Source organism: Sus scrofa, chromosome 6 (assembly GCF_054392235.1).
Source record: "Sus scrofa isolate SSC_HxYL_T2T_F1_AM1 chromosome 6, Sscrofa_HxYL_maternal_Yorkshire_Landrace_v2.0, whole genome shotgun sequence".
Classification (NCBI taxonomy): Eukaryota; Metazoa; Chordata; class Mammalia; order Artiodactyla; family Suidae; genus Sus; species Sus scrofa.
Window position 1 is genome coordinate 163,799,941 of NC_139388.1, and position 23,679 is coordinate 163,823,619.

A 23,679-nucleotide genomic window follows, 5' to 3' on the forward strand; every position below is an offset into this window, starting at 1 on the left:
TACACCACAGCTCATGGCAACACCAGATCCTTAACCCACCGAGCAATGCCAGGGACTGAACCTGCAACCTCATGGTTCCTAGTCAGATTTGTTTGCGCTGCACCATGACCGGAATTCCTATAATGTTTTCTTTATACTTTATCTTTCCTGTTTCCTACAATGAACACATTTCAAAACCTTATGATCTAGAAAAAGGTTTTCTTATCATCTAGAAAAGTTTTCTGCAAAAGATGACTCTGGATTTTGTAAAGAGGGATGGTCCTTGTACCAGATCCTGGAGAAGAGCATTCCTCTGAAGGTCATGGGATATCCAGGGCTGTCTGTCCGACGTCAGGTGGGCTACGATGCCCGCAGCAAAATAGCTGACTTCCAACTCCTTGCTGTGGAGTAAGCTGCTGACATGCTTTACCACAGCTTTGGTCATCAGTGTGGAAGAGAGTTCTCTGACTTCGGCTATGTTGTTCTATGGGTCAGACGGAGTAGAGAGTATCAGCTTCTCCTTCTACTCAGCTCCACGCACACAAGAACAGTTAGCCCGCCCTCCTCCATCTTGAGCCCAACACCAACGATCCCACCCGACCCCCACCCCCGATGATGAGGTGGAGCAGTAATAACAAATCGCTGAGGAAGCACTTACTAAGTGCCAGGCACTGTGCTAGAGCTCATTTATTTATTTATTTACTTATTTTTATTTATTTATTTTTTGTCTCTTTTGGGGCTGCACTTTTGACATATGGAGGTTCCCAGGCTAGGGGTCGAATCAGAGCTATAGCAGCCAGCCTACAGCACAGCCACAGCAACACCAGATCCGAGCCGCGTCTGAGACCTACACCACAGCTCACGGCAACGCCGGATCCTTAACCCACTCAGTGAGGCCAGGGATCAAACCCAGAACCTCATGGTTCCTAGTTGGATTCATTAACCACTGAGCCACAACGGGAACTCCTGCTTTATCTCATTTAATCTTTAATAGTCCTAACAAAGAAATTTGACACTCAGCAAAACTAACTTGTCAGGTTACACTGCTAATAACCAGCCAAACAAGAACACAAATCCAGGCCTGACTCAAAAACTTAACATTCCTGGGAGCCTACAATATGTTACATTAGCTTCAAGTTTAACAGTAACAATAAAAGGCAGGCAGTATTTGTGTTATTTTATATATTACATTAGCTTTCTATTCTGTGTAACAAATTAACACGAACTTGGTGGCTTAAAACAACACACATTTTTCCTCTCGTTTCTGCTGTCTTGCTAGGCTGCATTCTCATTTGGAGGCTCCACTGGGTAGGATAGGGGGGGACTACTTCCAAGCTAACTCAGACTGCTGGCAAAATTCGCTTTCTTGTGGAAGCAGGAATGAGTTTCTTGATGGAAATCCTTATAAAATTGGATTGTGATGATCACTGTACAATTATAAATGTAATAAATTCATTGTGGAAAAAAAAAAAGGAATAAGAGTTTCCTGCTGGGGAAAATCTCAGTTCCTTAGAAGCTGCCCATAGTTTTCTGGCTTTGTTTTGTTTTGGTTTTTTTTTGGGCTGCACTTGAGGCATATGAAGGTGCCCAGGCTAGGGGTTGAATTGGAGCTGCACCCGACGGCCTACACCACAGCCACAGCAACACCAGATCCTTAACCCACTGGTCAAGGCCAGGGACCAAACCCACAACCTCATGGTTCTTAGTCGGATTCATTTGCACTGCGCCACGACGGGAACTCTCTGCCCATAGTTTTTTTTACCATGTGGGCTTCTCCCTTCTTCAACCACATGCTTCTCTAGAGTGTCTGCTAAGAAGAGGAATTTTATGTATATTGTAACATAATCACAGGAGTGCTATCCTATTATCTTTGCCATACTGTTAGTTAGAAGCAAGTCACACGTCCTGCCCACACCCTAGGGAAGGAGATTTCACAAAGACATGAACACCAAAAACTTGGAATACCTGGGGGTCAATAACCTTAGGGTCTGTCTACCACACAGATGAAAAAACAATGGTTTAGAGGAGACATACACAGTCAAAGGGAACATAGCAGTTACTGCTCCTTCTAAAGCAGCTTTCAGACTAGTACTCTATAGATGATTATACTGAAGAAGACATATGGCACCATGCAGAAAATTGTACTATTGAGATTTCCCTGCCCTCTTTCCCCAAGATCAGCTATATCCCTCTTGTCAACAGCATGATTTCAACAGAAATTGCATGTTTTTAAAAAAATTTCATGCTCACAGCATGAAGACGTTCTAGGGCCAAAGGTCGAACCTGTGCCACAGTAGCAAACTGAGCCACCGCAGTGACAATGCCAGGGCCTTAACCCACTACGCCACAAGAGAATTCCAGAAATTGCATATTTTTAGATCCCTTCCCTTCTTCCCAGGGCCAGCAATACAACTATCGACAGCATGATTCCAGCATTAATTAGGCCTAACAGATGGAAGCCTCAAACAAGAGATGAGACGACAGACAGGATCCTTAGCATACTGAGAAGGACACCTCAGTTGAGTCCCAAATTTCTCTTGTAAGCTTAGCAGAGGCTTTTTTGTTAGCTTGTTCTTTCCAAGAGTCTGTGGAATAAAATGCTGAGAAAATGGGAGTTACAGGAGATGGGGATCTTCCTCGTTCAGAAAAAGTGAGGCAAAGGAACAACCTCACTAATCCTCAGCATTCTAAGAGGCTCTCAAAAAGATAAAACGTGAAAGCTCTCTTAGTTCAGCTAGCAGTAGGATACTTAGCATTGTCTAGATATACGAGGCTCCAACCCACCTTTCTGGCCTGATTTCCCACGGCTTTTCTTCTTTCCAACTTCTCCCAAAATTCCAGAAGTTTATTCTATATTACCATGTCCCTCAAATGATTATATCTTCACATCCCTCTCTAGCCAAAAATGACCTCTGCCCCTTCCTTCTACTTTTCTGTACCTTCCAGGTTTCCATAATAATCATGTATTCCTCTCTGTGAAGCTGTTCACATCTGTTCTGTTCCAAGTCCTATATATGCAAGGATACAAAGGGAAAACACTGTCCCACTTTCGAAGGTTCATATCTGGAGCTGAAGCTCCCAGGGGGCTGTGTGCCCCTCTTACAGCACTTACCACAGTCAATCATAAATGGGAGAGCTATTTGCAAATGTGTCTCACACCATCTCCCCAACATTATAAGTACCACCAGCTTGATATATTTCATGCATATGTCCCTTCCACAAAACCAGCACAGAAAACGCAAGGCTTATAGTAATATGTCTTCATTGCTTTTTATAAATCTTCACTTTTATCTTTAGGAAACAAAGGAATTTCTCAGTAATAAGTATCTTAATTGAGAGGTAGTATAAAAGTATAAATAGGGACATTACTAAAAAGTTACAAGCATTGCTAAAGAGGAAGTATAGTAAAGCAGCTGATATCAGAGGATCTGGAGCCAGACCGCCTTGAATTTGGGTTCTGGTTCCGCCTCTTACTATCTAGGTAACACAGGGTAGACGGATTTCTGTGCCTCAGAGTCAATGTCTACTCTCCCTAGACAATGACGTATGGGAGAGCAGAGAACATAATGTAATCTTCCTATTCCTGTGTAGATGCCCTTTAGCAGTATGACTTTGCTGCTCTTCCCATTAAGGGGTGGCATAAGAAATATATATACTTGGTCTTTGTCCCTAGTTCCTGACAAAGAGCTCATAAATCCTTGGAATATCTGGAGTGACAGAAACATATTTGTTCTAATGAGGTGATTTGTGGCAGGCAACCTAGATGGTTTCTGGATGAGGGCTAGATGCCAGAAAGACCAAATCTTGATTACAGCTTTCAGCCCCACCTCCCAACCTCATGGGGAAGGGAGAGAGGATGAAGACTGAATTAATGATCAATCATGCCTGAGATGAGACACCCCCCCACCAAAAGCCCCTAAACTGGATTTGGAGAACTTTGGGGTTGATGAACACTTTAAGTTACTGGGAAGGTGGTGCACCTGGAGAGGGCATGGAAGCTCTGCAGACATCCCTCCTTCCTTGCCCTACACTATCTCTTCCATTTGACTGGTTTCAGAGTCCTAGCCTATAATAAATTGATAACAGCAAGTAAAGCACCCTCCCCCAAGTTCTGTGAGCCATTCTAGCAAATGATCGACCTGAGGAGGGGGTCGTGGAAATCCTTAATTTATACTCAGTCAGTGAGAAGTAGGGGTGCCCCTGGACTTAACAGCTGGCAACGGAAGAAGAGGCTGACTTGTAAGACTGAGTCGATTAACTTGTGGGATGGATCTGATGCTGACTCCAGATAGTTAGTAGAAGAAGTGAACTGAATTGAACACTCAGCTGGTTGTTCGAAAACATCCCAGATCACATAACCTGCTTTGACCAAGCACTTGTACAGCAGACTTGCCTTCTATTGCTGCCCTGAAACTGCCAAGTGAAAAAGCTTTTGGAGACAAAAGGCCCAGGTAACAACCTGTACCAACTGTTAGAGATGAGAGTCAGGCCACCTGAGAGCTCCTAGTTCTGGCTGTGCACCAAGGAGACTATACCAATAGGAGTGACTCCAAATGAGACCAGCAGAACAGTACAGCTGAGCTGAGTTCAAAGTGTTGACCTGCAGATTCATAAGTAAATAAAATGGATGTTGTTTTAAGCTGTGGTTTGCTTACAGCAATAGATGACTCACATATAATGGTATTTAGTTTACAGGGACAGTGTGAAAGTTAAATGATTCAACGCACATAAATGCCTTACAAAAGTGCCTAGCATATAGTAGGTACTACGTAAGTGTTAGTTTTCTTATTTATTTAACTAATTAGAAATAACTCAAAACAATTCACCTTACCAAAAGACCAAGTACTTTGCTTTGGATTGTTGACTCTGAAAAAGTCTGCGAAAAGAATATACAGGTTACTTTATCATGAATCAAAGAACTTTACACATAAACTCAATCCTGTCTTCTCACCTCCAAGACTTGAATGAAGATTGCCAATCCTTGATTGTCAAGAAAGTGCTTGCAGGCAGCTGGAGACTCATCTGTAAGATTCCAAAGTGCTTTCAAAGTAAACAAGAGGGTGACATCATCTAAATTTTCAGCAGTCTTTTGTTTTACTATTGCTAGAAGTTCCTAAAAACCAAAGAGATAGAGAGTTAGATGCTCTAGTGACTGATTCAATTCCAGTATAAAGAAAGCTATGCTTGGAGTTCCTGTGGTGGCTCAGTGGTTAATGAACTCGACTAGTATCCATGAGCACATGGGACTGATCCCTGGCCCTACTCAGTGGGTTAAGGATCCAGTGTAGCTCGCAGATTTGGTTCTGATCCTTTGTTCCTGTGGCTGTGACACAGGCTGGCAGCTGTGGCTCCAATTTGACCCCTGGCCCAGGAACTTCCATATGCCGCAGGTTTGGCCTTAAAAGCAAAAATAAAGGTTCCACTTATAACAATAATCCAAAAGGTAAAAGCCTTAGCGATAAAGGTAAGAAATATACCACGTCAACATGAAGAAACATTCACATACTTCTGAGGGACATGTAAGACATGTAATAACATACACTGTTCTCAGATAGGAGGAATCATTATCAGAGATGGCAATTCTTCAAAGTCAATCTTTAACACAATTCCAATGAAAATAGGGTTTTTTAAGAAATAGACCAGCTATTTCTAGTATTCACGTAGGAAAAAAAAACAAAACAGATAAGGATAACAAAGAATCCAAGGAAAGATCTTAACTATTAAAGGATAATGCTAGAAAATAAAAGTGTGATATAAGCATATAAACAGGAGTTCCTGTCGTGGCGCAGTGGTTAACGAATCCGACTAGGAACCATGAGGTTGCGGGTTCAATTCCTGGCCTCGCTCAGTGGGTTAACGATCCGGCATTGCCGTGAGCTGTGGTGTAGGTTGCAGACGCGGCTCGGATCCTGCGTTGCTATGGCTCTGGCGTAGGCTGGCAGCTATAGCTCCGATTCGACCCCTAGCCTGGGAATCTCCGTATGCCGCAGGAGTGGCCCAAGAAATGGCAAAAAGACAAAAAAAAAAAAAAAAAAAAAAAACCCCCCAAAAAAAAAAAGCTAAAAAGCATATAAACAGATATGAATTAAACAAACAATAAAATCCAGAAATAGGTGTAAATAGACATGAGAATTTAATATATGATAAAAGTGGCACTGCATACCAGTGGAGAAAAGAGAAGTTATTCAATAAAGGGTAGAGAGGCAAGAGGGCAGACATTGAGAAGAAAAAAGACCATTATACCTAAAAAACACTTTTTCAAGTAAATCAAATATCTACACATTAAAAGAAAAAACCAAAATTGTTCTTTTTTGTTTGTTTCTTTTTGTTTTTTTAGGGCCACACCCGCAGCATATGGAAGTTCCCAGGCTAGGGGTTGAAACGGAGCTCGGCTGCCAGCCTACGCCACAGCCACAGCCATGCAGGATCTGAGCTGCATCTGTGGCCTACACCCAGTTCACAGCAACGCTGGATCCTTAACCCACTGAGCGAGGCCAGGGATCAAACCCGAATCCTCATGGATCCTAGTCAGGTTCATTACCACTGAGCCATGACAGGAACGCCCCCAAACTGTTCATTTTACAAGCCTTTTAGAATGATTCAATTTTTAAAAATATGTTCATAAATTACTTTTATTACTGAAAAAAATTTATAAAAGTGACAATTAACCTACCTTAACTGCCATGAAGAGCTCTTCTTTAAGTTGTGCAGTTTGCTCAGGTGAGAGCTACATGCAAACAAAAAGCCAAAAATGAATTGTTAAATCTCCATCAAAGCTCCACCAAGACTAGGGAGAAAGAAAGCTTGCATTTAGCAATCACATACCTGCAGGGCTAGAATAGAGGTGACGCTCACTGCCATTGTTTGCATCTTGGGATTTTCATGCTTACAGAGCCATCTCATAACAAACTTGGCAGCATCAAACCTAAAAAACAGTATTTTTCTCACAATAAAGTTTGTAACGGTACTTAAAGAGTGAAGAAATCACTTAGCCTCCTCAAGAAATCCTGTTTTTTTTTGGTTTTGTCTTTTTTTTTCTAGGGCTGCACCCGCAGCATATGGAGGTTTCCCAGGCTAGGGGTCTAATCGGAGTTGGAGTTGTAGCCACCGGCCTACGCCACAGCAACGCAGGATCCGAGGCGCATCTGTGACCTACACCACAACTCACGGCAACGCCGGATCCTTAACCCACTAAGCAAGGACAGGGATTGAACCCACAACCTCACGGTTCCTAATAGGGTTCGTTAACTGTTGCACCATGACGGGAACTCCAAGAAATCCTGTTTTTATCAAAAATAGCCTTGGTCTTCTAAAGCACCAGCTATGAAAATTAAGAGCATCTGGCAAAAAGAGACGACCAGAAGAGGAAAGGAGAGCTTGCAAAAAAGGAATGAGCAAAATACACAAGATTCAAAGGTGGACACGGCTAAGAAAAACTTTTTTTGTTTTTTTTTTTTTTGCTTTTTAGGGTTGCACTCGTGCCATGTGGAGGTTCCCAGGCTACAGGTCAAATCGAAGCTACAGCTGCCGGCCTATGCCACGGCCACAGCAACATCAGATCCAAGCCACGTCCAAAACCTACACCACAGCTCGTGGCAATGAGGGATCCTTAACCCATTGAGCGAGGCCAGGGATCAAGATCACCACCTCATGGTTCCTAGTCAGATCCGTTTCTGCTGCACCACTGCGGGAACTCCAAGAAAAACTTATTTTTTAGCACTCAGTTTCTATGATGATAGGTCTGAAAAGGGAAATAAGCTCCCAAAGAGGCAGTCATTTGCAATCTGAATTGCAGACAGTGCAAAAATGCCACAGCATACAAATCACTTAGCTAGACAGAATTCATGCCCTTTCATGTGGGCAGTTGTTACTCAGCTCCAATTGATGACTGCTATACAGGGATGAAAACTGAGTTAAGGGTTTCCAACTTGTCAAAAGAAAGTGGAAATACACTTTTTTAAATGAGGAAGATGACTACCTTCCCTACTGTTTTTTTTTTTTTTTTTGGTCTTTTTCTCTTTTCTAGGGCCACACCGAAGCATATGGAGGTTCCCAGGGGAGGGGTCGAATGGGAGCTGTAGCCGCCAGCTTACGCCACAGCCACAGCCACACCAGATCCTGGCCGCATCTGCAACCTACACCACAGCTCACGGCAACGCTGGATCCTTAACCTGCTGAGCAAGGCCAGAGATCGAATCCGCAACCCTATGGTTCCTAGTCAGATTTGTTAACCACTGAGCCACAATGGGAACTCCCCCTACCATTATCCCATTTTAAGTAATACTTTAATTAGATTTAAGAATGGTTTAGCCTACAACCTGGCACCCATAAATCATAGGCTTTGTTCTTATCAGACTATGTTTAATTTTCCCAATGGCAGCAACTATTATTACAAAGTTTTGAAACTCATGAATCTGAGAGATTACAAAGCCCAAAAGAGGAATCCCACTGGAGACTATGGTTTCTTTTTTTTTTTTAATTATTATCAATAGGAGTTTCCATCGTGGCCCAGTGGAAACAAATCGGACTAGGAACCAGGAGGTGGCAGGTTCGATCCCTGGCCTCGCTCAGTGGGTTAAGGATCCGGCATTGCCATGAGCTGTGGTGTTGGTTGTTGCAGATGCGGCCAGGATTCTGCATTGCTATGGCTGTGGCATAGGCCGACGGCTACAGCTCCCATTCAACCCCTAGCCTGGGAACCTCCACATGCCACAGGTGCGGTTCAAACGAAAAAGCAAAAAAAAAAAAAAAAAAAAAAAAAAAAAAATTAACATCAATAAAATAATAACAAAAGGAATGGCTAATATTTAGAACAGCCTATATACTTACATGCCAGGCACTATGATAAGCACGTTACAAACATCATCATAGCTCATCCTCATAAGAGTCAGTTTTTTATAAAAGAAGAGAAATTTATGCACAAAAATAATGGAAGGGTTAGAACTTAAACTGATGTTTGACTTTCGGGAGCCCATGTTCTTAGTAGTCACTGCCCTGAACTGGAATGACATTTGGGGAAGACAGTATGTGCAAGCACAGGACTTCCAAACACATCCATGGAAGAGGCTCAACAGAATATTTTCCCCAAATACTTAATCACGTCCTCGCCAGGCCAATAACCAAAGCCAGTGATGCTCAGAGTTAACAGTGGTCAATACCCCCCTAATCAGATAGTCCAATTTTATACTTGCCTGTCAAATGGAACATCCACAAGAATCCTGGAATTGGTTAAGGAGAGAAGACAATTCTTCTGTAACTTTAAGGGAATAAAGAAAAAGAATTCTGAGCAAATGTATACCCACTCTAAATAAAGGTTGCTAACATTTGGAAGGTTAGAGTTCGTGGTGTACCTGGTCCTCTCCAAGTCCTTCATTTAATCTTACTATTAAACTCTGTAAGGAGTTCCCGTCGTGGCGCAGTGGTTAATGAATCCGATTAGGAACCATGAGGTTGCAGGTTTGATCCCTGGCCTTGCTCAGTGGGTTAACGATCCAGCGTTGCCATGAGCTGTGGTGTAGGTTGCAGACGCGGCTCGGATCACGCGTTGCTGTGGCTCTGGCGTAGGCTGGTGGCTACAGCTCCGATTAGACCCCTAGCCTGGGAAACTCCATATGCCGCGGGAGCGGCCCAAGAAATAGCAAAAAAAAGACAAAAAAAAAAAACCAACAAAAAAACACGCTGTAACATTCACCTTTCCCCTTTTGCACAAAGAGGGAGTCTCCTTTCCCCCTGAATCCTAGGAGGATCTGTGTGGAAAGTTGCCTGTCGGGCCAAATCAATTACCACAAGCCTTGTCTATCGCGTCAAAGACCAATGTCCTTACCAGATTTCATATCTAACTCTATGGCAGAGCTTCCACCTTCTACCTATGACTGGTAGGGATTACACTAGGCCTTTACAGAGAGGAGGCCTTTTCTCTTTCTTTCCTAGGAAAGCTATAGGAATAGAAAAAAATATAACATCTCTTTGAAAGGCCATGAATAGCAAAAATATTCAAGTTAAATTACCTGATAGTAAAAATAAATAAATGAGACCTAATCGAACTTATAAGTTCTTGTACAGAAGAGGAAACCATAAACAAAATGAAAAGACAACCTACAGACTGGGAAAAAATATTTGTAAGTGATGTGACTAACAAGGGCTTAATTTTCAAAATATACAGTTCATACAACTCAACAACAAAAATTGTTGAAAAATTGGCAGAAGACCTAAGTATACACATTTCTCCAAAGGAGATATACAGATGACCACCTGGCACATTAAAAGATGCTCAACATAGCCGTGAGCTGTGGTGTAGATTGCAGACGCGGCTCGGATCCCGTGTTGCTGTGGCTCTGGCATAGGCCGGTGGCTACAGCTCTGATTGGACCCCTCCCCTGGGAACCTCCATATGCCTCGGGAGCGGCCCAAGAAATAGCAAAAAGACAAAAAAAAAAAAAAAAAAAAAAAAAAAAAAAAAGATGCTCAACATTGTTAATTACCAGAGAAATACAATCAAAACTACAATGAGGTACCACCTCACACCAGTCAGAATAGCCATCATTAAAAAAAAAAAATCTAGGAGTTCCCGTCGTGGCGCAGTGGTTAATGAATTCGACTAGGAACCATGAGGTTGCAGGTTTGATTCCTGGCCTTGCTCAGTGGGTTAAGGATCCGGCATTGCCCTGAGCTGTGGTGTAGGTCACAGATTTGGCTCAGATCTTGCTGCGTTGCTCTGGCTTTGGCGTAGGCCAATGACTACAGCTCCAATTAGACCCCTAGCCTGGGAACCTCCATATGCCGAGGGAAGAGGCCCTAGAAAAGGCAAAAAGACAAAAAAAAAAAAAAAAAAAAAATCTACATATAACAAATGCTAGAGGGGTATGGAGAAAAGGGAGCCCTCCTACATTGTGGCTGGGAATGGAAATTGGTGCAGCCACTATGGAAAACAGTATGGAAGTTCCTCAGGGAACTATAGAGGAGCCCAATGACCCAGCAATGCTACTCCTGGGCATATACCTGGACAAAGCTATAAATAAAAAAGACACATATACTCCTATGTTCATAGCAGCACTATTCATAACAGCCAAGACATGGAAACAACCTAAATGTTCATTGACAAATAAATGGATAAAGAAGATACGGTATATGCACACACGTACACACACGTACACACACACACACACACACACACACACACACACACACACACACACACAATGGAATACTACTCAGTCATAAAAAGGAAATAATGCTACTTGCAGCAACATGTACAGACCTAGACATTATCATACTAGGTGAAGTCAGGAAGAGAAAGACAAATGTCATATCACTCATACATGTAATCTAAAATATTGACACAAATGAAGTTATCTATAAAACAGAAACAGATTCACAGACATAGAGAACAGACTTGTGGCTGCCAAGGGGGCGGGTGGGGAAGAGAAGGACTGGGAGTTTGGGACCAGCAGATGCCAACTATTATATAAAGAATGGATAAACGAGGTCCTACTCTATAGCACAGGGAACTATATTCAATACCCTGTGGTAAAACATAATGGAAAGGGATATGAAAAAGCATGTATGTGTGTGTGTGTGTGTGTGTGTGTGTGTGTGTGTGTGTGTGTGTGTGTGTGTGTGTATACACCTGAATCACTTGGCTATACAGCAGAAATTAATACAACATTATACATCAACTATACGTCAATAAAGTAAGTCTTTAAAAAATTACCTGCTGGTAATGGGGGAAATTTTTCAGAGCCTTGAAAAGTAGACAGGTAACCTCTGACAACAGACGAACAGGCATCCCCCTGGCCAGGCCCTGGCGTGTTAGGTTGAGGGCACAAGCACTGGCTGTGAATTGTACTGGCAAATCCAATGGATGATTCCTCATTCCTATAGCCACAAGCTGAAGATGAACTTATTTTTAGTGGCAGATGACAACATTAGAAATCTTTACACGGTCTTCTTTTTGCGTCAGTTGTCAAAAATACTTGCTCATTGAGACAAAAAGTAACAGATTTTTCCCCATCCTCAGCACTTATTTTTTAGGACACCAGCAACATCTTCCACTCCAAATGCAGCCATCAACTAGCTATGTGAATCCAGGTAACTCACTTCCTTTCTCTGGACCTCTATTTCCTCTCCTGTGATTTCACAATCATTTATTGAGCCTCCATCCATCCAAAGCATTATGATAAACACTACAGGGAACACAAACGAGAATCACTTATACCCTATTCCTTAGCAAAAAGCCTTATGACAGAAAAGGGATGTCAAATAAATAACACTGTGAGGGTATCAAAGCATGAAGCTGGGGAAAAAAGCACCAAAAAGAGGTATTTATAAAGTGCTGACGAAGGGAGCAATCATTTCTGGCACAGAAACCAAAGGCTCCATGCAGAAAACATGTAGGCAGGGTCTCAGAAAAGATCTGGACAGGAGATGGAGATGGGGGTGGAATGGACAGGGAATTCCTGGAAGGGAAATGTGACGAGGAAAAACACAGAGACAAAATAATGGGATGAATCCACTAGGATAAGAGGAAGAAATCTGAATTTGCAAAGTGGTAAAACCTAACATACAAAAGACACTAGAAGACAGACTGTGTAAGACCTAGAAACAAATGTAAAACAAGGGTGTTGTACTAAGCATAGACCCTACCTGCCCTAGCATTCAGAGACAACGTGATCCATCCTATCAAATACGGATATTCATCCTCCCTGCCCACCTCAGAGACCAGTCTGTTGATACCAGCATGAACCATTTTATGAACCATTTTAAGAGACCAGTGCCCCTCACTTTGACAGCTGCATGAACTCAGACCTGGCATACAATCTACTACAGAAAATGCCTTTTTCCTGTATGGCTAAGCTGCTCTGAGGATTTCATTAGATTGAGATTGCCATCACCTGCAATATAAATATGGAGAAAGCAAAACAAATATGATTTTCAAAAAAAAGTCATATAGTCTTAGATATGAAAAGGACCATTAGAACATCTAATTCAACCTCTTCCTTACAGATGGGAAACAAAGATCCAGTTTTTTCTTTTATAAAGTATCATTTCTAAGTTATGAATAAATTTAATCTCTCATGGTATAAGAACTGGTATGGTTTTTATGGAACCACAAAGAATTACAAATTATGACTTCATTTTTGTTACATTTTAAATAACTGCTGTGTTCTTTCCCAAACCACTTAACATTTCCAATTACATTTAAAATAAATTCATCCTTCTGTAAACCAATGCAAAGTCTGGCCGTAGCAATACTGGTAACTTTATTCACAAAACACTTTAAACAGTAGACCAGTTACCTTCACTTATTGTTATTTTGTTCTATTCTTATAGGAAATGCTGTTTTCTTTCAGAAACCCATATCATAGATTTTAAAGAGTAAACCAATAAGTAAGAAACAACGTTTAGAGCAAAGTGAATTCATGTTTAGATCAAGTCCTATTTTAGGAAAAATGGTGCCGTGGTGTTATAATCCCTAGCTCAGACCAAATTCAAAAATTTCAATGACTCAAACTGATTTCGATGCTCAAACAAGAGATGATCCAGCAGTTTAAGTCTAACACTGTGTTCCTTTCTCTGCAAAGGCAATTTAACTCAAAGTAGAATCAGTCCTAAGTTACAGAATTCAATGTAACTTAACTGAACCAACTTAAACTGAACCAACTAATAATAATAAAAACTACATTTCTCAGGTGTAGTTACCTTTAAAACAGCAGGCATGGTTACCTGCATCGAAAACGTCTCTGTGAACAGCCTGTAGAGGGCTTCCTTCATAAAACACGACCTATTCCTGTATCGGCTCAGTGCTTCTGAAATCTGACTCATATTGGCTCCTCCAGCAACCTAGAAAACAAAGATGCTACCAGTAATTTTCACCATTCGTCTTCAAGCACAGGCTTTTAGAGGGTTTCAAGTGTTTGAAACAACAGAAGTTCACTTGATTATTTCAAGACCTTTACAAAGTTGACTTCATTCAATCATAATTCTAGTAAGTGTTCCCCTCAACCTTATTTTAACAGATGGGTCCAGAGAGGTAATGCAAGTTACTAAATGTACAAACCAATTAAGTGGTGGAGCCAGATTTAAATATACAACTACATTACAATTGAGACCTCAACTAAATAATGGGTAGCATATAAATTTGCAAACACCCAATAAACATGAGGGCATGTCTTCTAAGTACTCATATGGAATAAACTAGACAATAAGAGACAGGAGAAAGACCACATAAAATAACTAAAATGAGGAAGTTCCCCTGTGGCACAGTGGGTTAAGGATCCTGTGTCAGTGCAGCTGTGGACAGGCTGCAACTGCAAATCCCTGGCCTGGGAACTTTCGCATGTATAGGTGCAGTCAAAAAAAAAAAAAAAAAATTCCTAAAATGAAAAAGGAGGTAACTTTTACTAGTATTAATTAACTAATTAACATAATTCTTCCTTGCTGCCATTGAAGTAATAATCTCAAAACGTCTATATACATAAACTTTGGGTCTAGAGGATAATGGTACCCTCCCGATTCAAACCATAAGATCAACAAAAACTGTAGATAAAATTAGGTATGATCCAGTTTTCAGCATTCCTGGTAATAAAGAAAAAGACAATAAAGTGGTAAAATTCAGAATCTTATAAAATGAAGAGGAAAATAAACCTTTCCCCATTCCACCACGACCGGTAATAACATCATTCACTGAAGACACATCACTAAATTGACAAGAGTGCCTCTGAATTAGGAATCCTATCAATTAAATGCCAAGAAATAAAAGGATTCAAAGCAATTCCACATAATACTGTAAGAAATTTTCTAAAAAACGAAATCTACCACATTTCAGCTATTAAGATTCTTCTTACAAATCAACAACAAATCAGAAGAAAATTGTAACACAGCACTTTAAACTGAATTAAATATTCCTAAGTATTTGGGGGTATGCAAAAAATACCTTCAGCAAAAAGATGAAAACAAGGGTTGATTAAACTAAGGAAAGGAAGTTCCCTTGTGGCACAGTGGGTTAGGGATCTGGTGTTGCCTCAGCTGTGGTACAGGTTTAATACCTGGCCTGGAACTTCCACATGCCTCTGATGTGGCCATTTGAAAAAAAAAAAAGAGTTCCCGTCATGGCTTAGTGGTTAACAAACCCAACTAGCATCCATGAGGACACAAGTTTGATCCCTGGCCTTTCACAGGGGGTTGAGGATCCAGTGCTGCCGTGAGCTGTGGTGTAGGTCACAGACTTGGCTCAGATCATGAGTTGCTATGGCTTTGGCGTAGGTCAGTAGATGCAAAAGAACCTCCATGTGCATAAAAAGACCAAAAAAAAAAAAAAAAAGAACAAATCCCAGGAAAGAAAACACCAAAATCAAACATAAAAACTACGTTACAGGAGTTCCCATCGTGGCGCAGGGGTTAACGAATCCGACTAGGAACCATGAAGTTGTCGGTTCGATCCCTGGCCTTCCTCAGTGGGTTAACGATCGGCGTTGCTGTAAACTGTGGTGTAGGTTGCAGATGCGGCTTGGATCCCAGGTTACTGTGGCTCTGGCGTAGGCTGGCAGCTACAGCTCTGATTCAACCCCTAGCCTGGGAACCTCCATATGCCCAGGGAGCGGCCCAAGAAATAGAAAAAAAAAAAACTACCCAAGGAAGAAGAGAGTTGAATAAAAATTTAGAAAGAAGAAGAAGAGTTCCCGTCGTGGCGCAGTGGTTAACGAATCCGACTAGGAACCATGAGGTTGCGGGTTCGGTCCCTGCCCTTGTTCAGTGGGTTAACGATCCGGCGTTGCCGTGAGCTGTGGTGTAGGTTGCAGGCGCGGCTCGGATCCCGTGTTGCTGTGGCTCTGGCGTAGGCCGGTGGCTACAGCTCCGATTCAACCCCTAGCCTGGGAACCTCCATATGCCGCGGGAGCGGCCCAAGAAATAGCAACAACAAAAGACAAAAAAGACAAAAAAAAAAAAAAAAAGAAGAAGAAGAAATGCAAGAAACAAAAGAAAGACATTTTTAAGAAAGCAGTAAACAGGACTAAGATTAAGCGCCAATACAGAAAAAAGATAAAGACGATCTAACAAACAAGCGTATCAAAAAATGGGCAAAAGATCTAAACAGACAGTTCTCCAAAGAAGACATACAGATGGCCAAGAAACACATGAAAAAGATGTTCAACATCACTCATGATTAGAGAAATGAAAATCAAAACCACTCTGAGGTACTATCTTACACCAGCCAGAATGGCCATCATCCAAAAGTCTACAAACAATAAGTACTGGAGAGGGTGTGGAGAAAAAGGAACCCTAGTACACTGTTGGTGGGATTGTAAATTGGTGCAACTACTGTGGAAAGAGGTATGGAGATTCCTCAGAAAACTAAACACAGAACTACCATTTGACCCAGCAATCCCACTCCTGGGCATCTACCCAGAGAAAACCACGACTTGCAAAGACACATGTACTCCGATGTTCATTGCAGCACTATTTTCAATAGCCAAGACATGGAAACAACCTAAATGTCCATCGACAAAGGAGTAGATCAAGAAGATGTGGTACATATACACAATGGAATATTACTCAGCCATTAAAAAGAACAAAATACCAGCATTTTTTGCAACATGGATGGACCTAGAAACTATCATGTTGAGTGAAGTCAGCCGTAACAAAAAAAACTTTTTTTTTTTTTTGCTTTTTAAGGGACGCACTCACAACATATGGAAGTTCCCAGGCTAGGGGTCAAATCAGAGCTACAGTGCCAGCCTACACCACAGCCACAGCAATGCCAGATCCCTAACCCACCGAGCAAGGCCAAGGATCGAACTGACATCCTCATGGATATTAGCTGGATTCACTTCCACTGTGCCACAAGAGGAACTCCAAAAAAATCTTTTAAAAATTTAAAAAGCACCACAATAAGCTATAGAGGTATTCCAGTAATGTTCAATACTTTTTCTGAAAGCTTTTTTTGGACCATGCCCATGGAATGTGGAAATTCCCATGCCAAGGATCAAACCCATATCACAGCAGCGAATGGAGGCCACAGCAGCGACAACGTCGGATCCTTAACTCACTGGGCCACTAGGGAACTTCCAAGACTCTTAAAAATTTGCTTCTTGTTATAACTTAAACCAAATGTGGTGTAAGGCATATTGATCGCCTGCCTTCTTAACTATACTTAATTTGCTTCTTGGCATTTTACATGACTCTTGCTCACAGGAGATAATGTATCATTATCACGTTAGACCAGAAGAGGTGAAGGCTAGGACTGTACTTTGTTTAAGGTTATATTTTCACAACCTACCACATAGTAGCTACACAATAATTCTTAATTATTAATCTCCTTAAGACTTTTTATCTTTGTAACCCTAATGCCTAGTACAGATTCTAACATACAACAGAAGCTTAATAATGTGCTGAACAAATGAAACAAATTTATTTCAGATAAAAACCAACCCTCAAGCCTTGCTTTGTAGAAAAGAAGTCAGAATAACCAGCATCCGTAGCCAACAGTCCCACAAATTGCATTGCAGGCCGTTGCTGTATGAACAGCTCCACAGCTCCATCAGTGATGCGACTGCCCCCAGAAATGTCCAGTGATACAAGATGAGGCAGAATATCCTTCTGCTGTAGCAACTGAAAAGCGAGATCTGACTTGAGTTGCCTGTGATCAGAAATATCAAGGTGAAGCAGACATTTAAGTTCTCTAATGACTGCAAGGATCTGTGGTTTGGTCATGGTCAGGCACTTCAGATAGTGCATTGTGAGAGATTTGAGTCGATCCTTACAGGAGAGGAGCACAGAGATGTTAGTGACCAGGGTGTTAGAGATATCCAAGCTTTCCAGTTTGGGTAACTGAGAAACATTTGCCAGGTCTTCAGTATGAAAACGAACATTGAACACACTTAAAATTCGAAGACCAGTGAGCTGTCCAAAGAACAACCGTTTCGAATCTCGAGGGATGTTTGCTGAGTCCAACAGGAGACATCGGAGGTTTTGCTGGATCCACCTATTGCTGCAGAGCCCACTTAGGATGTCTGGGATTGGGAGGTCAGTGTGTACTGCCGTAGCATCCAGTTCAATGAGTTTGTGATGGCAGAAGGCTTTTATGAATGCAGCTGTAGTGATCTGAGCTTTTTGAATATTGACCAGCTTCAGTTTCATTTGGGTGCCTTGGAAAATGCTTGCTGTTTTATCAGTCAGCTTGCCTATAAGAGAACCAGAACCAGCTTGTAATAACAACTAAATCTCACACCTTTTCCAGGAGGCATTGTGGCCAATAAATTTTGACAGAAGCTAATAACATTTACTGCTCACTCTTACATTGCTAAACACTTTACTCAGATTATTTCATTTACTCTTTACAATAATACTATAAAGGAACTGTTTTTATTACTGTTCTTACAGCCAAGGGACCTGAAGCTTTAAGATGTTAAGTAACTTGGCTCAAGGTCAAAATGTGTGGCAGAATCAAGAAGCACAACTTGTTGGACTCCATGGAGTTCCCAACCATGGCTCAGCGGAAATGAATCTGCTAGGAGGTTGCAGGTGCAATCTCTGGCCTTGCTCAGTGGGTTAAGGATTCAGCATTGCTGTAAGCTGTGGTGCAGATCACAGACGTGGCTCGGATCTGCTGTTGCTGTGGGGTGGGCCAGCTGCTACAGCTCGGATTAGACCCCTAGCCTGGGAACCTCCATATGCTGTGGGTGCAGCCCTAAGAAGACAAAAAAAAAAAAAAAAAAAAAAAAAAAAAAAAAAAGCCAAAAACAAAACTCGCTGAACTCCAGAGCCAACAGTTTTAACTACAGTAACCTTGTTCACAGAAAGAAAAAAAAAAAGAACAGGTGAGTATAGCATATATAATATGCAAATAGCACTACAATAATTACCCAAATTAGCCTTTGAAGTCACTTATTGCCCTAAGCCTCAATTTCCTTGTCTACTATAACCCCCTCATTTTTCTGTTAAATGAGAGGGTTATACTAGATTTCATTTAGAAGAGATTTACTAGGTGTCTTCTATGTGTAAGATCTTGTGTTAAGTAATAGGCACCTGTGACCACAAGGAATTCAGTTTAGGAAGTACGTCGGGCAATTCAATGATTAAAATAATGTATTACATGTAATAGTGATTCGTACCAGGTATTGAATTAGTACAGATGAGATTAATATCGACTAAGGTTTTTGTTTTCCTTTTCTGGACACTCTGCAGCATATGAAGCTCCCAAGCAAGGGATCAAATCCCAGGCCAAGGATTGAATCCAAGCAGCAATGCAGCTGGGCAACTCTGGATCCTTTAACCCACTGTCCTGGACCAGGGATTGAACCTCGGTTCTGGCACTACAGAGACGCCAATGATCTCACTGTATCACAGAGGGAACTCCTTGAGGAGGGTTTTTAAAACTGAGTATCAGTTTCCCGGGACGAAGGTAAAGAGTATAACAACGTGCCAAAGACATGCAGGCACAAAACAGTAGATTATTCAGAACGACCCTAAGTAGATCAGTGCTACTGGATCATACCATACAGGGGGAGGCACGGCTGGAAATGAGCGGAGAGCAAGGTGAAAGGCAGATGCAGCCTATAAACAAAGCTAGGAAACAGATATTTACCCTATAAACAAGAATCAAAAACTTAAGCAAAAAAAGTCATAAATATATTTTTAGAAAGACCAATTATGTGATAATATAAAGGACTTAGGATGGTGTTTGATGAGAGTGAAATGGGGCAAGAGATTATTAACGATTTTTTTTTGGGGGGGAGGGCCATGCCAAAGGCATGTGGAAATTACCAGGCTAAGGATCAAACCTGTGCCACAGCCATGACCCAAGCTGCTGCAGTGACAACACCAGATCCTTAACATGCTGTGTCACAAGAGAACTCAATTAATGATTTTAATGATGAGAGATGAAAGTCTAAACTGACAGAACATGGTAGCTGATTGGACTGGCGGAAAGAACTGAGGGGAAAAGATGTCTAAGCTGATGCGCAGGTTCCCATCTGAGTTGAGCTGTGCTACTGACAGGAAAAAAGAAACCCCTACACTTAAGACTTGGAGGAAGAACTTATGACATTCATTCATACATTTATTCAACAACTACTGAGTGTTCAAGGTATTGAACGTGCTATGCCACATGGCGAGAATGGTGAATGAGACAGACACAGCTCCAGCTGTCGTGGAGTGTATTTACAGTCGAGAGGGGGAACACAGGTAGGAAAGAATAGAAAAGCAGCAGGATACTACTCACACTAAAAATGTAGTTAAGTGTTCTGAAGGAAACAAACAAGAATACAGAATAACATGAGTGTGGAAGAGAAGGAGGCCAAGAATCTTCTCTCAGTGTGGTATGGGGAGGTGACATTTAAGCTGAGACCAAAAGAATGTGAAAGGCAAAGGTGGCTGTCATTCCAGACTGGGAAGAGCTGTAAACCTGATACCGGAAACAGTTTGGCTTTTTCTGAAAAATGAGAAAAAAAAGAGTGTGGCTGAAGCACAGTTGGTGAAGGAGACATCAGCATCTGACAGGTTAGAAACAGAGGTAAGACTCAGACTTTGCAGGCCAGGTTAAGGGAGAAGTCTTTAAAGGGTGGCAGAGGTGTAGACAGATCTGATTAACATATAATAGACTGTTCTCTGCTGTGTAAGGGGTAAAGTGGAGGTAAGGAAACCACTTGGGAGACCAGGGCAAAAGAAAAAAGTGTCATGACAGGGGCTAGGAGGAAAAGAACTTGAGATACATATTTTGAAGGCAGAAAATGTTTCAACAGAATCATGGGTAGAGGAAAAGGAACGAAAAATTACTCCTAAGTCACTGAACAACTAGGTAGATGGTCAAGTCATTTTGAGATGAAGGGAAATGGCAGTGTAGCAGATGCTGGGATGCGACACCAGATCACCTTCTAAAAGACTTACTACTTGAGCAGCTGGGAGCGCCACCAAGTGACAGCTCTCATCTGCGGAGACTGCATCAGCTGAGAGGAATTGCCTCACCCATAATCATACCACTTCCCTGTGGAAATTCACATCCAAAGACTGTGTTGGGAGGTATAAAGATCCAGCCCTTATCCCCTAACTTATTAACACAGATCTGAGTGGTTATTCCACCTTTAAGACTCCCTGCAAGGTCAGCCAAGGCCGTCTCGATTCTATATATTTTAAATCTAAAAGACTTAGGTATAAACATTTGGAATTAATCAGCACAGAGACAGTATTTAAAACCAAGAGAATGGAGTTCCCACTGTGGTTCAGCAGAAAAAATCTGACTAGCATCCATGAGGATGAAGGTTCAATCCCTAGCCTCGCTCAGTGGGTTAAGGATCTGGCATTGCTATGAGCTGTGGTGTAGGCTGCAGACACAGCTTGGATCTGACGTTGCTGTGGCTGTGGTGTAAGCCAGTGGCTACAGCTTGGATTTGACTCCTAACAGGGAACTTCCATATACCGAGGGTGCAGCCCTAAAAAGACAAAAAATAAAAATAAAGATAGAAAAGAATGATCCAAGAGTTCCTCCTGTGGCCCAACAGATTCTGTGGTGTCTCTCTGAAGTGCCAGGATGAAGGTTTGATCCCCGACCCAGTGGGTCAAGGATCTGGTGTTGCCAAAGGGCGGTCAAAAAAGAGAAAAAGAAGAATGATCCAAAATCAATAATCTAAGTTCCCACCTTAGGAGACTAGAAAAAGAACAAATTAAATTCAAAGTAAGCAGGAAAGAAAATAAGAATTAGAGCAGAAGGAGCAACATTAACAACATGGCAGAGTGAAATACCACCTTGGTCACTCCGCTTAAATCTACAACCACTAAAACATTCACAGGGCACATATATAAACAGCTCATGTAACTCGGTATCAAAAATTAAACAACTCAGAGTTCCCACTGTGGCACAATGGGGTCAGCAGCAACTCTGCAGCACCAGGATGCAGGTTCCTAGGCCTGGCACAGTGGAATAAAGGATCTGGCAGGATAAACCGGCATTGCTGCAACTGAGGTTCAGCTCTGATCCCTGGCCCAGGAATTCCACATGCTGCAGGGCTGCCAAAAAATAAATAAATAAAAAGGAGGTGGGGACAAAAGGGAGCTCCCAGTTGTGGCCCAGTGGGTACGAACCCAACTGGTATCCATGAGGATGTGGGTTCGATCCCTGGCCCCACTCATTGGGTTAAGGATCTGGCGCTGCCATGAGTTGTGATGTAGGTCACTGACACGGCTCGGAGCCCCAGGTGCTACGGCTGTGACATGACACAAGCCCACAGCTGCAGCAGCTCTGATTTGACCCTGGCCTAGGAACTTCCATATGCTGCAGGTATGGCTCTAAAAACCAAAAACTCAATTTAAAAACGGGCAGAAATCTAAACAGACATTTCTCCAAAGACATATGAAAAGATGCTCAACATCCCTAATCATCAGGGAAATGCACATCAAAACCACAATGAGGTATCACCTCACACCTGTCAGAAAGCTATCATCAAAATTTACATAAATAGGGAGTTCCCAGTGGTACAGGGGGGTTAATGATGCAGCATTGCTGTAGCTGACTAGGTTACAACTGTGACACTGATCGGATTCCTGGCCAGGGAACTGCATATACCTCGGGGTGACCAAAAAAGCAAAAACAAAAACAAAAACCCAAAGCTAACATCATTCTTTTTTTTTTTTCCTCTCTCTTTTGAGGGCCACACCTGCGGGATATGGAGATTCCCAGGCTAGGGGTCAAATTGGAGCTGTAGCCACTGGCCAATGCCACAGCCACACCAGATGCTCAACCCAGTAAGTGAGGTGGGGGGTCGAATCTCTGTCCTCATGGATACTAGTCAGATTCATTTCTGCTGAGCCATGACTCCCTAACATCGTTCTTGATGATAAAAGACTAGATGCTTTCCCACTAAAATGAGGAAAAGACAAGGGTGAATGCTTTAATACTTCAACACTGTAGTTGAGATTCTAGCCAGGGAAGTCAGACAAGAAAATTAAATAAAAGGCATCCAAATTAGGAAGGAAGAAGTAAAACTATTTCCATCTGCAGGTGACATAATCCTGTATATAGAAAAGTCTAGGAGTTCCTGTCGTGACGCAGCAGAAAAGAATCTGACTAGGAACCATGAAGTTGTAGGTTCGATCCCTGGCCTCACTCAGAGGGTTAAGGATCTGGCCTTCCTGTGGCTGTGGTGTAGGCCGGCAGCTGTAGCTCCAATTCAGTCCCTAACCTGGGAACCTCCATGTGCCGCAGGCGCAGCCCTAAAAAGAAAAAAAGAAAAGAAAAAAAAAAAAAGTCTAGGAAATCTTAAACAACTACTAGAACTCATAAATGAATTGAGCAAGTTTCCAGAGTATATGATCAACATTAAAAAACTGATTGTATTTCTAGGGAGTTCCCGTCGTGGCGCAGTGGTTAACAAATCCGACTAGGAACCATGAGGTTGTCGGTTCGATCCCTGGCCTTGCTCAGTGGGTTAACAATCGGCGTTGCCGTGAACTGTGGTGTAGGGTGCAGACGCGGCTCGCTCGGATCTAGTGTTGCTGTGGCTCTGGCGTAGGCTGGCGGCTACAGCGATTCAATCCCTAGCCTGGGAACCTCCATATGCTGCAGGAGCGGCCCAAAGAAATAGCAAAAAGACCAAAAAAAAAAAATTTTTTTGATTGTATTTCTGTACTCTAAAAATGAACAATCAAAAATGAAACTAAGAAGCTCCCCTGTGGTACAATGTGATCAGCAGTGTCTTGGGAGCACTGGGA

The 23,679-nt window shown here is 42.0% G+C and overlaps 1 protein-coding gene across 1 annotated transcript in view; it reads right to left on the bottom strand.

The window, feature by feature from the left end:
* ZYG11A (zyg-11 family member A, cell cycle regulator) overlaps positions 1 to 23,679 on the bottom strand; it is a 48,188-nt gene that overhangs the window by 17,063 nt on the left and 7,446 nt on the right. Inside the window, exons 3-11 of the mRNA XM_021096615.2 lie at positions 17,407 to 18,158; positions 13,678 to 13,818; positions 11,690 to 11,866; positions 9,171 to 9,235; positions 6,805 to 6,904; positions 6,653 to 6,706; positions 4,931 to 5,092; positions 4,811 to 4,855; positions 269 to 463 (exon numbers count right to left, since the gene is read on the bottom strand). Of these exons, the coding sequence (XP_020952274.2) occupies positions 269 to 463; positions 4,811 to 4,855; positions 4,931 to 5,092; positions 6,653 to 6,706; positions 6,805 to 6,904; positions 9,171 to 9,235; positions 11,690 to 11,866; positions 13,678 to 13,818; positions 17,407 to 18,158 (1,691 nt within the window). The remainder of the gene's footprint in view (positions 1 to 268; positions 464 to 4,810; positions 4,856 to 4,930; positions 5,093 to 6,652; positions 6,707 to 6,804; positions 6,905 to 9,170; positions 9,236 to 11,689; positions 11,867 to 13,677; positions 13,819 to 17,406; positions 18,159 to 23,679) is intronic.